The sequence below is a fragment of the Acanthopagrus latus genome, chromosome 17, assembly GCF_904848185.1.
Source record: "Acanthopagrus latus isolate v.2019 chromosome 17, fAcaLat1.1, whole genome shotgun sequence".
NCBI classification, from domain to species: Eukaryota; Metazoa; Chordata; class Actinopteri; order Spariformes; family Sparidae; genus Acanthopagrus; species Acanthopagrus latus.
Window position 1 is genome coordinate 9,945,780 of NC_051055.1, and position 16,524 is coordinate 9,962,303.

At 42.0% G+C, this 16,524-nt stretch overlaps 1 protein-coding gene across 1 annotated transcript; it reads left to right on the forward strand.

Moving 5' to 3' along the window:
• The first annotated feature begins 1,951 nt into the window (after nt 1-1,951).
• On the forward strand, nt 1,952-15,217 carry LOC119006272 (basic helix-loop-helix transcription factor scleraxis-like). The gene is made up of 3 exons (XM_037074794.1): nt 1,952-2,346; nt 2,756-2,972; nt 14,489-15,217. The coding sequence occupies exons 1-3, from the start codon at nt 1,952-1,954 to the stop codon at nt 14,525-14,527; spliced, it is 651 nt and encodes a 216-aa protein (XP_036930689.1). The 3' UTR covers nt 14,528-15,217.
• Nucleotides 15,218-16,524: the final 1,307 nt, after the last annotated feature.

Consider the following 16,524-nt stretch of genomic DNA (forward strand, 5'->3'; position numbering starts at 1 on the left):
GCAGAGGCTGAAGCGTCCAGCGCTGCGGTCGCCCGCCTCCCAGCCTGCTGTCCAGGGACAAACACGGCACAGATGGGGAGGCCGAAGGCAGGAAAGAAGACACAGGGAGCAAGGCAAACTCTTACTTCACCACTCAAGCTTCTTGGCTTCTCGCTGTCAAGAGTGTGGTTGAAGGAAACATCCGTTTTTGCAAACCCAAGTCCCAGTCGTACTTCTTGCTGGTATCCTGCACTCTGTTATGGAAATATTATGATGACAAAAGATTTGAGAGCGCAAAAGGCACATTTGAGCCAAACTCTGTCTGCAAGATTCATAAGAGCAGAATTAGATTTGTGCACTGGGAGGAAAGAATTGTGAGCGTAACGGAAGATTTGAGCATCCAAGAGGAATTGTTTCAAATGGGACTGTCAGGCTCGTAATGATCAAAGATCACCATTGCAGTCTCTTGAGCATAAACTTAAACTGAGAGCACCACTTGTTCAATTTGCAAGTGAAACTTCATGTTAAGGTCACCCAGTTAAACCCTTCCAGGTACTTTCAAAATAAAAGTTGGTCTGTGGTGTTTTTAACCACTGGATAGAGACAAAGAGCAGTATTCACTTCTTGTCTCAAAAATCAAAATGCGTTGACAGTAAAAAACTAAATTGCACAATCTGAATTCTGCTCTCACAAAATGTGCGCGTGCTTTCAATTGCTGACCATGGAGTGCTCAAAAAAGTTGGGTGCTCCCTCATCTTCAGCATTTTTTCCATACTCTGGACATCGAACATAAAGGAAACAGGAAAATTGGAGAAAATGTTTCTCCTGTAGTCCTCTTAAAATAAATTATTACATAAAATTGGAATTCATATTAAATGGATGTGATGCAGTTCTTTGTTGCATGAAAATTTGGACCCCAACGAGTGAAAATAACTTTGAGTTGACAGAGTTACGTTCATGTCTTGCTGCAACAGGATATAAAAAAAAATGAGCAAACAGAATTAGAGATTGTCTAAGACTGTGGCTTTATCACTCCTGTGAGATGACAACACCTTATCTCTGTCTCTCTTCCATTTTAAATCATTGTCCAGGAAACTGGGTTCGTATACAGTATTAACACTGATAGGATCACATGTTTTCCTCTGTGATCACAAAGGTCATCAAACTCACAGAGCAAATGCCGATGATACAGGTTCTGTTTTAGGGTGGATTTCCCCTGAAACACATGAGCGTGCAGCCAAAACAAACTCCCGCTGATGGTTTGCCTCTTGCCTCCGGTCTCTCTGGCCTGCTTCTAGACAGCAGCCGAGGGACCCTCAGCGCTCAGAGGGAGGAGCGGAGGACTCCTCCGGCCCTCCCACCGGCTATAAGACCAGGGGCAGACGGAAACACTCAGACAGCAGGCACACGTGGAGCAAAGAGGCAGAGAGAGAGACAGACAACTAGAGAGAGAGAGAGAAATTCAGACTGCTGCCACAGACTGGGAGCCATTTGTGCTATTGGGATTGAAACAGACAGATTTAGAAACTAAGAGCCAAGACAGAGATCTAGAGAACACAGAGGCCATCTGACTTCATCATGCCATTTTAAATTTGGTCCAAAGGATTAACTGGAAGAAAAGCTGACCTCTTGGATTTGAAGAGAGAAAAACAAGACGGACCAGGAACCTGAAGCCACCTGTGACACAGCAGCTCTCAGGTCAAGTTGCTCTTGACCACTGACTGAGGATCAACTTGCTGATCTCAAACCCCAACCTGATTCAACTTCATCAGGGCTGTATCTGACTCACCTGGCTTAACACATTCTGCAAAGAAGAGAAGTTGGGGGTAAAGTGACGATTTACGGAGTGGACGCCGTTAGTCTGCAGCATCACCCGCTGACAACAAACTAAAAAACATCACAAGCTGACCCTTTGCAAGTGGAAGTGCCACAAGGTCTGACTAGTAGCTGTCAGAGCCGATTTGCGGTGAAGATGACATTCGCCATGCTGCGCACGGCGCCTCCCGCAGGCCGCTTCTTGTACGGCGACATCGCCCTCCTCTCTGAAGACGACGAGGAGAACGGGAGCGAGGGCTCGGGCTCCGAGGAGCGCACCAGCAACTCATCCAACTCTGCCGCCTTCCGCCTATCCTCCTCTTCACCATCTGCCTTTCACATCAAGGTGAACAGGAAGAGGAAGCTGTGCTCGGGAATAGGTGGGGTAGATGTAGGGACCATGTCAGGGAGGCTTGGCCCCCCAATGTCTTCTCCCCAGCCAGAGGGCCGCCAAAGGAACGCAGCCAATGCACGGGAGAGGGATCGCACCAACTCTGTCAACACAGCGTTCACAGCGCTGCGCACACTCATCCCCACCGAGCCTGCAGACAGGTGAGGAGAGACATGAGTCAAAGTGGTTCAGGACACTAAATACAGTTCTTCCATCTGTGAACAGAAATAAATAGACTCTGATGTAGCTCACTGTTGAATTAGTTTTGGGACAACCTTGCAATCTAACTGAGGCAACACTGCATGTAATAATGGATGTTTCCTGTAATAGATGTGTCATAGAGTTAGTGTCCAGGAAGTTGCCAGCGCAAACTTAAATGAAACATTCAAAGGCTGGTATCACTGTCTGTGAGTTCTATATATGTTGCATATTGTATTTTGAAATATAAAAGTGCAACACTTGCATAACAATGCATGACAATTTTTTCCCATTATTGTACACTTTTTAAATAGTATAATATTAATATGAAATATGTTTTGATTAATACTGTGAATCTCGTTTGATGATCAGGAAGCTGTCGAAGATCGAGACGCTACGTTTGGCCAGCAGCTACATCAGTCACCTGGGGAACGTCCTGCTCCTGGGCGAGGGGCTTCATGACGGACAGCCGTGCCACGCTCCCTCACCACCGTTCTTCCACGTTAACTCCTCCCCCACCCGAGGATCCGACCAATCAGGCCAGCCGAAGCACATCTGTACTTTCTGCCTCAGCAACCAGCGGAAAATGGTGAGCAGACGAACAATTATAAATCAACAAGCAAGAAACAAAAAAGGCCAAAGATAAAAATGTGTTTATAGTAAAAACTCCAACAAAACAATACTTGCATTATCATCAGTTGATTCCTTCTGTGTGGCCTTAACAACTTTGATAATAAAAAAGTTCATGAAGCCTTTAAGTTCTAAATGCTAAATAAATGGAGCTTAAAAATAATGAATCCAGGATAAGAATGTTTAAAAAAAAACTCAGATTCAGCCAAAGGGAAAGCTGATCATTCTCTAGAGTGAAACGTCTTTTGGGAAACCATGCAGTGCTTTAGGGTCAATTTGGTATTTAAAGCTAACCTGAGATCAGTGACTATGCCTATAAACCCGATTGGCCCTGAGGGACATTAAAAGCAGAACCTCTTTAAAGTCCTCTTCTGGGGTGAAGGACTGTGTGTTATTGTTCTGTTGGGGGTTAGTTTTACTCGAGCAGGTGGCTCAAAAGTTCAGGCCGCTTTCTGAGATTTGCTGCACATCACAGCAAGGCAGTGTGATTGTTAATCTACACAAGAGAGGGCTAACAACACACAGCACTGACAAGATGTGCACGACTGCTGTGTTAAAAAAAAAAACACACAAAAAAAAAACACAAAAAAACACCCAACCCCAACTATGGTGCTTTTTTCTTTCTGTTTTTAAAAATATGAATCTGAATTTTTACAAGGGCACTTATGCAGTGAGTGAGATTTATGACCGGGAACCCATGAAATCCATCCAAAACCATGTGTATAATTTGAAGAATGTATTGACGTCAGCCTGAATAGAAGGTTTTAATCATAACTGACCTGAGATACAATGATTGGCAACTGGTAATGACTTTGTTCCACTGAAACTGGATGTCACAAGACAAAAACTGCACATTTCATACATTCAACCCTTAAAGGGCTTTTGTGAGTTGAATTCCTACACAAAGTCCTGCACAAACATTTTTTTTTCCAGTATTTAATGTCAGATTTAACATGTTTCCACACTTCTTCCACTGCTGCACTGTCGTCCTACAGCTCAATAGAGACACAGAAAAGGAGAATTTCATCCGGTCTGAGGTTCAGCTCACATTTGATTGATTCAGCACAGGAAATCGACATAATCAAGAACACTCCTGGCACATGAAAATCGTCAGTCTGATGAGAAATAGCAGGGAATGAAGAATTCCTATCAGCTGACTGAAGGCAAATTAATAATATATGACTCCAGCAGCCTGTGCAGAGGATGATAGAGAGGTGACGTCCGCTCAACTTTCCCCCTCTAACCTAGCCGCTGCCCATTTAGCAGGATTTATGGGTAAGGAGCTGACATCTGGCAGACTCCCCCGTTACCCCAGCAGTGTGTGAAAGCTAATACCCTCCTCAGTGTCTAAACCCAGAGACCCTTTAGCTGGGGGATAACCTGAGTCTCAGCAGTGTGTGTCTCCCCCCTCCCTCCTGCCTCCCCTCTGAACCGTCGTGAGTGAAAGCCTAGACGTCCTCAGCGTCTGAAACCCAGACACCCTCGGCTGGGAGATAGCTGAGTCCGTTCCTCTGCTCCGTCTCCCGTTCTTTTTTGCTTCAGTCTGTCCTTTCCGTGAGTTCTTCACATCTATTCTCTTCCTCCTCTACCCTGGCACACTTCACCCTTTTTCCTCTAGACAAGCATCTCTCGCTCCCCCTCCACCCCCCCGGCTCTCTGCATATCGATCAGCCTGGTGGAGGTCAGAGCTGTCAGTAGGAGCTGTGTAATACTATCTGCTGCTGTCAGCTCGCTGCTGCAGACGCTGCATGACTGACCTATAAATGCACGCTGGGTTGAAAACTATTTTGAAACGTTCTCATGTCAGACCCTTGAAATGTGGACACTTAGATTACTTGACGTCGGTCAGCTTATGCTGTTTCACATTAGCTCAACAACAGTTGGCACTGTTCTGTGTTGTGCGTGATGTGGGCAGATCGAACTTTTAATGTTTTCATGCAGTGCAGTGAGAAAGTGAAGCCAGGTGAAAGTTATTATCTCTCGATTTTCCCCACGATTGATTTATTCAGATTGATCCACGACGATTACAAATGAGGAGAGAGAGGAGGAGTTGGAGAAAGATTTATGAGTTTTAACCTACACATGGTTTGTGCATAAGGAGTGAAAAGTTATATGTGAATTCAATTTAATTTTCCTTAACTGTATCTCACACAATAATTTTGCCTTCGCAGATCAAGTTCAAGTGACTCAAATAAAAAATGTAAAGATATAAGCGCCTCTGAAACTGAGTTTGCTAGAAGTGCTCTTTGGACATGCCAGCATAAAAATCATAACAAAACTCCAAGGCGCTCTCTTATAAACTTGAGCACTGAAGTATTGGAGAAGAAATTCAAACTCTAAATTTTAATATTTATATTATCAACACAAACTGTGTTGATAATGATAATATTATGTAAAAAATAAATAAATAAATAAATAAATAATAAAAAAAAAAATATATATATATATATATATATATAATTTTTTTTTTTACATAAACTGAATAAACAGACAACTCAGAGGTAAGTTAGGTCCCAGAACACTGTTTGAAACTAGAGAGGTGGCAGGGTCCGCCAAATAACATTACAAAGTAAAACAGTATGAAAGTGTATTGTCCTTTAAGGTCAGTTTGTTTATTCAGTCACGAAAACAATCGATGAAGCTCCTCCTCCTTTGACAAAACTACTGAGAGCACCTTTAACGATATTGTTATTCCATATTTTCATTAACAGATCCTAAGAAAACACAAAACACAGCTCACAAACATGTAGTTTGATTTTTAAAAAAATGTCTCAGTAAATTCCTAAAAAAACCGCTGGGCACTCTAGTTTTTACTAGACGTTGCACAAACAGGAGTAAAGAGTAAGATGCCCATGTTTTTATTGATGAAAAAACATGTCACCCGGTACAAAGGTGCAACTTATGGATATGTTATCAGCAGGTTTTTTTCACGACAACCATGACGATTACACAGATAATACCTGTTAGAGGGATCAGTTTGTTGTTGGGTTCAGTCTCTTCACCAGACTTACCCAGTCAGGAGAAGCACGAGGGATCCCAGGCTCACCTAGCATACAAATGGTTAACTGTGATTGGCAGAACCTAAGAGAATTTCATTTTCCCTGGAAAAGTGGCCATACAGTGTGTTTAAGTGGGCTAAAGGGCAGAGTCAGAGCTGGTGATTACAGAGAGGAAATGATTGTGAGGGTAAAATGAGACTTTGTGTCCTGAGTGCTCTCTCTGTATGTTTTCATGGTCATTGAGGTTCATCACAGCTGTCAGGTCTGCTTAGAGCAGCCGCTTCAATTACACTTATTTCCAATGTGGTAGAGGCTGAAAGTGAGAAAAGTACACGCTCATTTCCTCTTATTACATGTGTGTGTACAGTATAACTGTTTCAAAACAAACAGTCACGTTAGTAATGACTACTGCACGTATTACATATTCACTGGAATACTAATGTGATTTCATTATTCTGTGTTTATGCACACGATAGTGACGGATTTCAGTTTGAATTTAATTCATCTGAGGCGTAGATGATTTATTGATTGTGTCTGAACGTTACTGTGGGGAGGGTGATTTTACAGCAAGTGAAATTGAATTTATTAAAAACTTCTCATTGTGGCTCTGCTGTGAAATACGCGTATTTATTTAGCCGCCTTGTGACGATGCATTCAAAAAGTTTCAGAATTCTTTGGATGTGTGAACACTTATCCTTTAATCTACCTGAAGTTCAGTGGCAGTTGAAGAACAGTGAAAATCTTCTTTGTCCTTCTTACCTGGTGAGACCTATTGAACACTTTCATTGCTCAGATTCAGTATGATAATCATGGTTAAAATCTCTCCTTCTTCATGACTGTTAGATATTTTTCTCTCTCAAGTTGTCAGCTGTATCCACACAGGGACATTTTGACTCAGTATCCTTTGATGAGGAGCCAGTCATCAACCTCATTCCTGACTAAATTTGACTTTAAAAAAAAAGAGAGTGGTGTGGAGCAGCAGCAGTTTGGCATGGATACACAGGAGCCCAACTGATGCCTTTGATACTCGCAGTGAAAAAAAAAAGAAAAACGCAGGTCGCTCCTGATGGCTACATCTGTAAATGAGATGTCCGGGGCTGAGGAGAGAGGATTGAGGTGAGCAGAGGGCTGCTTAAATCCCTGTGCTGTCTGGTTGATTGATGCAGATATCCTGTGTTAGGCCTCTCTGCTTATGCTGATCAGTGCGACTGTCAGGTGCTCAGACTTAACCTACAGCAGGATTTAAATCTTTGTGGTGGAGTTATCTCCACTATGGGTCTGCTAAAAGACACGCTTAATGACCGAGACGTGTCGTACCAGGTGAGCATCTGCAGTGGTGTTTGAATACATATTTATCGGTGCCACAGGTGAAGGCAGCATATGGGTGTAATGTTACTGAGTGTTAATGAGAGGATGCTTATTCAGCGTAGGACAACACGATTTCATACTGTTTTGCTTTGTTTATATTTGGCGGACCCTGCCACCTTTCTAGCTTCAAACGGTGATCTGGACCTTATGTTCCTCTGAGGACAACTTGTCTTTTCAGTTATGGAAAAATAAGTATTTCTGAGATGTATTATTACGTCCTTAGTATTGTCAATATTAACATTTTCTCCAAAACTACACAGTGGCCCTATAGGGCCGTAGCGCTTGAAGCAATTTAACAGTTTCCTCCTCAACCGTGCCTTATTGCTTTTGGCCTGAAACAAGGACAGGGTCAATTCAATTCAGTGGCAAACGTAAACAGAAGCAGGGAGTCATCTGCCAGTAACAGCGATCATGCCGAACTTTTTCCTCTTCAGCTGGGGATCCAACGTCCAAACATTTTCCAAAGATTTGAAATTTAAAGAAGCTCATTCGCCGAATTAAACGCGAATTTATAAGTTCAGAAACAAAATAAAAACCTGGAAAAATATCACTGCTATGATACTTATGGTGTGGTTGCTGTAAACAGACCGTCGCTCCTTTGAGATGATTGAGTTTAGTGGAGTTTACAAGGCTTTTTTAAAGCTCGGCCCTGACTTAATTCCAACTTGCAGGAATCTTATTTATGTGGAATTTCTAGAAATTAAAAAAGAAGTGTGTAAACTTAGCAACACAGCAGGGCTAACAAATGAGTATACAGCTGCTAATATCACGAACACAGCATTAATTTACGAGTCGGCTGCAGTAAAACTTTTATGTGTGATGATATTTGTGGGTGGCTGGAAAGCAGGGCGTATGGAAAGACAGTGGCACTAAAACTGCACCGTGCAACTGGAAACGGACTTATCTGCGCTTGTGTGTGTGTGTGAGAGGGGGGTAAATGTGTGTATTTTGAAATTGATTTGAGTGACACAGATTGACATTACCTCCCTGTAGATATACAGTTAAAACCCTCGCACACATTCACACACACGTATACACACACGTATACACACACACACACTGGCTGGCTCTCTGTGTCTGGAAGTCATTGGCAGTGCAGAGCGGAGCAACAAATGAGCTAATTGTTCTGTAAATGATTTATCCTCTGCTGAGGCCTGTACAGCCAGTGTTTAATTCAGCTGCTGCTATTAGAAACACATTGACGTTGGGCTTTGATGGTGATGTTAAAGAAGCCTGGAAACCGCTCTCTGTGAAACGCCCTCGCTGCATGCTCGCACACGCACGAGTATGACACATACGCACACACATGCAGGCGCGACACGTAAGGGCGCAGTGCGCCGCTCTCAGAGACTTTTATCAAAAGCATTTCATTCTCTCTCCTCGTTTTTTTTCCCCCCTTGCATTTTCACCCAGACAGCAGTTTGTTGGGTCTTTCTAGACACCCGAAGAAGAAAAAAAAAAACAAAACTCATATATGATTACTCATTTAAGGAGCCCTGGATCACGACTGTGCTTTCAACACTTTCTAAAGTAATGGTTTGCAGGAAGTTGTGGAAGCAGAGATGGAGAAGCCGAGAAAGAGAAGGCAGAGCAATGGCCAGCGACTCAGCGGGATAATCAACTTTGCTATTTATCCTCCGGTTCAGACAGTTTGGTTTTCTGTGTCGAAACTACACTTTGCTTCTTTATTGCGAGCAAATGAAGCGTGCACCTTAAGAGGGCTTAAATGCATGGATAGGACTAATGACTGCGGCCGTTCGGTTATTAGTCTGTTTTCACTGGAAAAAGCATGATGTCACCTTCATGAAGTTTCGAGGTCATAGATGAAAACTAAATTACCCTCATTTGCTGATAATGCTGGTGTTGACTCGCAGTTAATGTTTTGTGCCTCAAGAGCGAGAGCTTCGCCTGGTCGCCTCTCAGTTCGAGCTGCTCTAATGAGGTGCATCAGAGGCGGCTATGATACACTGCAGGCAAGTTTAAAATGTATTCTTGCCCACGTTCGGTGTGCGTCTGTGCGTGTGTGTGAGCCTGGCTCTGTGCATGACGTGTGCCTTCATGCATGGACCTGTCTGTGTACTTTTCAGCACAGATGGAAGCAGTTAAACCCTAATTTAAAGCCAGCAGAAGAAGTCGGGTCAGATAACTAACAAAATCTATTAGCAAAACTATCATTCTGTTGTCATTTGGTCTTTGGGGAAAAGGTTGCTCACGGAGCAAATTAAAGCGAAACTACGGGAAAGTGATCCAGGGAAAGAGCAAATCACAGAGAAAAGCAGAGAACGGTGCAGTTTCTTAAGACAATATGTACTGAAGGTAATGACATTGTGGCTGTTACAGGGTGCACATCTTAGCACTGATGATAAAGTGCTGGTTGGTGTGTCGCAGAATGAAGTCATCAAAATGAAGTCGAGCTTGTTCCGGAGTCACTACAACCGATTATTAAAGGGACACTCTGTAGTTTTGGAGAAGAAAATCCAAGTCTGAATATTGATATTCACAACATCAGTGAGGTCATAATACAAACTTAATGCCGTTTACTCCGTAACTGAATTAACGAGCTGTTCTCAGAGGATTTATGGTCCAGAATGCTGTTTGGAGCTAGAAAGGTGGCAGGGTCCGCCAAATATAAACAAAATAAAACAATATGAAGTTGTGTTTTCCTTTAAGGTCAGGTTGCTTATTCAGTTTATTCAGTCATGACTACAAAGAGAGCTTGTGTTCGTTTGCATGATCATTGAATCTTTCTCTCCAGATAAAAATGTCGTCCCCAAAACTACAGAGCGCACCTTTAAAATGTGGGAGTGATTATGTGTATGTGTGGCCGGCTGGTGCGAATTACATCTGATTAGGCAATCTAAAATAAATCGTCTGTTTTTCAGGAGCCATCAGGATGCTTATTAGCCAACCACAGTGAACATGAAGTAAATGTCAGACTGTGGTTTACAGCTTAATTTAAGCACCTGATGTGTTATTTATTGTAAGACATCAGCATTTTAATTTGAATGTATGTCTGGGATCTTCTAATCGATGTTCGTTTACGAGGGTAATTACAGCTACTATTGGACACTGGAGGGAGCTGACGCATGCTCACATATTTTCACTGGATAATCTAAAGGGATATTACCAGTTTTCATTTCATGGTTGAATACTAATCTCCTTATACGATTGTCGGGCCAGTGACCAAGTGGAATTATTTTTTCCAACCAGTCATTCCTCTCGCCACGCAGCCAGAAACTAAATTAGATGTTTATATTTGACAGAACGACTTAACACAGGAAAAAAGAGAGAGAGAGAGAGAGAGAGAGAGAGAGAGAGAAAGAGAGCGGGCATGGAAAATCCACATTTATAGGTAAAGGAACGGCCCAGATTGAGTTTCGGAAAAACTTAATACTAAAAGTTTGAATTTGACTTGATAAGATGTCGTGAGGAGGGTGTTTACTGACTTTGCGTTCGAGTTAAAGCAGGCTCCTTTCACCTCAGTCAAACAACAATATTGTTCAAGTGTGGTAATATCATCACATCGTATCTAAAGTAAACATCATCAGGTAATCATATTAGTGTTGGACAAATCACCCCCCTGGGAGGTCACTGGTATGTCCGTGTGTATGTGTGTGTGTGTGTGTGTGGGTGGGTGGTGGCTGGAGAAAGAGAGAGCAGAGATGTCATCCGACCGTGCCCTATTAGTCTTAGGAGATTGTTTTGACTACCAGGCGAGCCTTAAAGCCCCCCTCCTCCTGTTTTGACTGAACCAGTTACACTCCAGCTGAACCGCCCTCACCAGCTACAGCTGTGCTTCCCAAACCGCCGGTGAGCGCTCGCAGCGGAACGTGAGCCGATTCCGAATGATTTCATTGTAATTTGATGTAATTTGGTAAATCATCCAATTGTCATGTACCCACTTTCTCTCAACTGCTTCAAGTAGTTTTATATCCACAGATAAATACTTACAATGTTTCCACGGTGCCGTCCAACTCTCTGTTTTTCATAGCTTGTGTTTGGAGAAAGCATAATAATAGTCAGGGGCAAAAAGTTTTCCAGGCTCTGGGTGAAACATATGAGACGGTTCCATGTAGAGAGTGTGTGATAGCAAAATACAACTAAAAAAAGGAAAATTAAAAAATATACTTCTCAGGTCATTTAGGCTATTAGACACAACAATAGTTATTAAAAGTAACGGATTAGTGACCATTGATTGAGTCATTATGCCTTTAACTGCATAGTGGAACAAGATGAGTACCTATATATAGTCCCGTCCCATTTTTATAATACTAATTGGTCATAATTAAAATCAAACTTAATGCAAATGCTGCCAGGATTATGTTCTCTGGCAAGATTCCTTCCATTGAAGGAAGTAAGACTGTTTTGGACATTTCATAATTGGAAGAGAGGTGGTCAGCATGTAGGGGCTTGAATCTTGGCTGTTTTGTCGCTGCCCACACTTCAAGGTTTGCAAAGGTTTGATTTGGCCCACCAAATGTTTCTAGTGAAAAAAACAAGAATAATATAAATTGTTCCTTCTGCTATCTTTTATTTTCCTGTGAGGTTAAAAAAAAATGCTCTTTATATGCTTTATGTAGGATCTGTATTTAGTGATTTTCTTTCTTAGTCTGAGGACAGCAGACCAAGTTAAACGCACTTGGGACTTAAGTACAATTTTGCATCTTTACAATACAATAGTATTGTCAAAAATGTATATATATAAGTACATATTGGTCCTGAATATTTAAAGTTGTTCCAGAATAGATACACCTGTACAAGCTGTTCACTATTGCTCTCTCTTGCCTCCGACAGCGAGTTGATAGACTTGCCACTGTAGTGAACACAGACACTACACAGACAACGTAGGTGCTTAATACACAGTACACAAGTCTTAATCTTTTAATAAATATCTAAGGTAGAAATAGTATAGCAACAACACCATGACACGACACAACTGGTTTTTGGGTTTGGCCCCTAGTCCACTACTGAGATTCAATTTTGGCCTCGGAGGTCACTAACATAATTAAAGCTAATGCACCTCTATTGTGAATAATACAATAGTTGGCATAATTTATATAACAAAACACAATGAAAATAAAGAGAGCAAATGGTACAATCCAGGCAATAAATCACTTAAATGTTAAACAAACTAGTTTTCAGTCTTGTGGCTGCAATGAATCTGGTATACTGAGCACCCACGAGAGAAAGTAATTAGAAAAGCACACCAAGGAGTACCTGGTTTTAGACATTGCAAAAAAAACAGATGACTATTTGCATACAATGCTAACAACATAATGGTGATGGTTCATGTTTAAATATAAGCAATCTAACAATGATCCTCAGCTCGCAGTCCAGCTGGACGACGTATTGACAATAATAACTCCTATTTCTCCTCTCGCTAACCTCAATCAGTGGGAGGACCCATTCCTGTCCAAATCCTATGAGCTCATTCCCTCATTACCGCCTGATACCCTTCCAAACACCTACCCACCTTTGTTGATGTCAGTCAAACGGATTTTTCCAAACACCTACACGTTGTGCACGGTCTGAGAGGAAATGTGTAACAGGTGTTCGGCTGATGAGAGGAAGGCGAGGGGGAGGTGCGAGGGTTAGTCGAGACGATATGAGAAGGGGAAAGAAAAGTCAGGAGAGGACAGGAGTGCAGGGGAGCTGACTGACGCTCCAGAAAGTGAAGCTGTACCTGTTTTCACTTGCTTTTTTACACATTTGTCCATAAAAGGTGAACACAAATTAGGATAAACAGCCTAAGATCATTTTATACGAGTTGATCAAACATCAGCACTGACAAGTCATTCAAAAAGCAATCACGTCTTCCGTAGCACCCCACGGTGTGTTCAATAAAAATCCTCTGTCTGTAGCTTGGAAAGTGAGTGGTACTGTAGATGGCCTGAGAAGTGAGCAGAGCAGAGGTTAGGTGAGGAGGGAAAATGTGATGTTATTTTCCTGGCCAGATAGAGAAAGCCTCCTCACCAGCCAGGAAATCGAGGCTTCACTGTGCTGATACCACAGATAAATGAGAAGCATATCATCAAGCAGCGCTGTCGTACATCGGCTCACGATGTCACTCCTCAGGCTGCTTATGGAGTTAGCTACCACAGTCCATGTACAGTATGTGGGCACTGGTTTTAGAAAGGGCCTTTTCTCATTTTGTGTAGCCACTGTAGGTTTTCCTACACGCTTGGAAGAGGAGGGTGAGGCATATTCAGTTGGTTGCCATCTGCAATCTCGATGCTGGATGGCAATAAATCCTGCACACTGGACCTTTAATGCTTTTTTAAATCTTTGAGTAAGTGTTTGACAACTGTGCCATACCAGTACCCTTCTAGAAGGGTTGTCATATAGTTTTTACTGTGCTTTACATTCAGGAGTTTATAAAACTCCAGAGGGATTCTTTCAAAACCAAGAGATGATAAATTGGTACAAAGACTCAAATACAGAAATGACTAATTATTAGCAACCTCTTTTGTTTGAACCCAACTTTGAATCATTGAGAGAAACATTTTGGAGAAATCTGGGAAAGGTGCTTTATCACTTTCTTGCCGAGAGATTGCTGAAAAGATTGATGTCAGACTTGTGTAGGTGAATATTAAACTACAGCCAGCAGCAAGCTAGCTTAGCTTAGCATAAAGATTGGAAAAAGCCAGTCTGGCTCTATATAAAGTCAGAAAATCTCTCTAATAGCACGTGGAATGGCCCTTATTTTTTTTTTCATAATGTTACCAGTCTAGTTGCAAAAGCTCTACCCACAGAGAAATGTATATTGTTCCTTTAAATGAGTTGTTGCAACTTTCGTAAGTTTGTGATGTCACAACTACACTGTCACTGCCCTCTCTTCACACACGGTGAATAGACGTGCTTCAGCAGTGAAAAATGTATTTTTTGAACATTGCAGCATGTAAACATTTTCGGGCATGTATGAACCTGACAAATGAGCATAATATGGGACCTTTAAAGCTCACCAGTGTTGTATTTGTCAAAAACTTTGGGTTGTAAGAATGTTTTGTGTGGCTTTACAGGGAGATAGCTGTCTCCTACTCGTCTTCATCCTCACTGATTTCAGCGTCCAGTCCTCAATGATGTGAGATTTTATTTCTCTCTCTTGCAGAACAAAGACAGAGACAGGAAGACGGCCATCAGAAGTTAACGACGAGGACACAAACCACGCGGATAAAACGCTCGTCACTCTGACCGGGCTTTCAGTGATTTCACAGTTACTGCAACTTGAAGACATGTGATGCATTTCAAAGACTTTTGCAGGACTTCTTTAGCACTTCCAGGACTTTTCAACGAACTCTACCGAGCAGTTCTTCTTCTTTTTAAAACTTTTTATATCACTTTACAAGAACTTTTTTTTTTTTTTTTTTTTTTTTTAATTTTTAGGGCATCTTCAAACATGTTTGAAACACTTCTGAAAAGCTGAGCAGTACTTTAAAGGGCTTTCACATGATTATCAAGACCGTGAAGAACCTTTCAACACCACTTTTTACTGACTCAGTGACTCTCTGCCCAGAGTCTGGGGAACTTACGGCACATGATCGAACAACACACAGAACCCATGAAAGACAACTTTGTACTCATCAAAAGCTGTGTGTTATTAATGTGTAAACTGAAATATAAATGTATATTTATGTGACATAACATTATATAATGAAACTATGTTATTTAACCAGCATCATGACAAGTTTAAGGTGCAAGACATTGGCTATTGACACAGTTTATGGCATCACAGGAAACATGCTGGAACGTTTGTGGTACTGGTCATTTCTAATAATCATTTCTGAACATGTCTAAATGCTGGAAAATAACTCAAGATGACCAATAAATTGTTTGTATATCTGGAAGTTCACTCATATGTTGGTGGTATTTTGAGCCTATTGTACTCTCAAACCCTCCCCAGTTCCAACCAATAAACATTATAAAAAGTTTCCACTGTGAAACTATCCCGCGTCATAGAGATATTTTAATACCAAATGGTGGTTTTATCATACTTTAGCTCATTCGGGCAGCTAGGGGAGAGATAATTTTGGAAGTTGCAAATAAATTCCTTCGCAAAGGAAGCAGCACAGCGAGGATAAGTGGAGGTTCCACAGTGGCTACACCTGCAGCTCACATCAGCCTAATTCCTAGTTTTACTCTTGGCTCTCTCGCTGTGTCTCTCCCTTCCCTTTGCTTACTTTCTTCTCTTCTGGGGCACCCGGATCAGAGCAGACAGAGACAGAGAGGGTCTGAAGATGAGGCGGACAAGAGGGGTTTTGAGGAGCAGAGGAAAGGGTGAGCAAGAGAGAGAGAGAGAGAGAGAGATGGGGGTGGGGGGAAGAGAGCAGAATTGAATCTGCAGGTGAGGCTGTTTGGACATCTGCCTGTGTCCCCTCGCTGTCCTCTTCTTTACCTTTCCACGTACGCTCTCTTTCTCTTCTCCTCCTCTCCTCCTCTGCTCTTCCTCTCTTTTCCCTAGAGTGCCACTGGCCTGAAGTCTGGTTGGTGATGGCTTTCCAGCGTGTTTAGCCACGCACTTCTTACCCTTTCCTTACCTAGTTTTCCCTCATCTATCTATCTATCTATCTATCTATCTATCTATCTATCTATCTATCTATCTATCTATCTATCTATCTATCTATCTATCCATCCATCCATCCATCCATCCATCCTTTTTTCACTACCTTTTCCATTTTTTCCATCCCTCACTCCCTCTATCACTCTCTTTCAGCTTCTCCATCCAAATCTGTCCACCGCCTCCATGGAAAATGATCAGGGCATTAGCCATGTGGAATTTTGCCCCTTCCTTCTTTTAAATTGTCACATCTCTCATAATAGCTTTCGCCTCTCTCAGGTTCTGCAACAACACTTTTCAAGGAGAAACCAAAGTTGCACCCGACAGCTGCGGTGGGAGAAATGCTTGTACTTTTCTAGGATTCTTCTTGTAGTTTTTGCAGGTTTATTAGAGAAAATGGCTTTGGAAAGAGAGAATCTATTAATATGGTCTACCCAGTCTATGTTGTCCCAGTTCAGCTTTTTAACGGCAGTATTTCTGAAGCCATTTTCCACCATTAGGCGAAATGTAAATGAGCCGTTCTTTTAATGGAGGCTCTCTCCTGTGCTCCACCGGTTCGCCGTTTCCAAATTATTTTTTAACAATGCTAA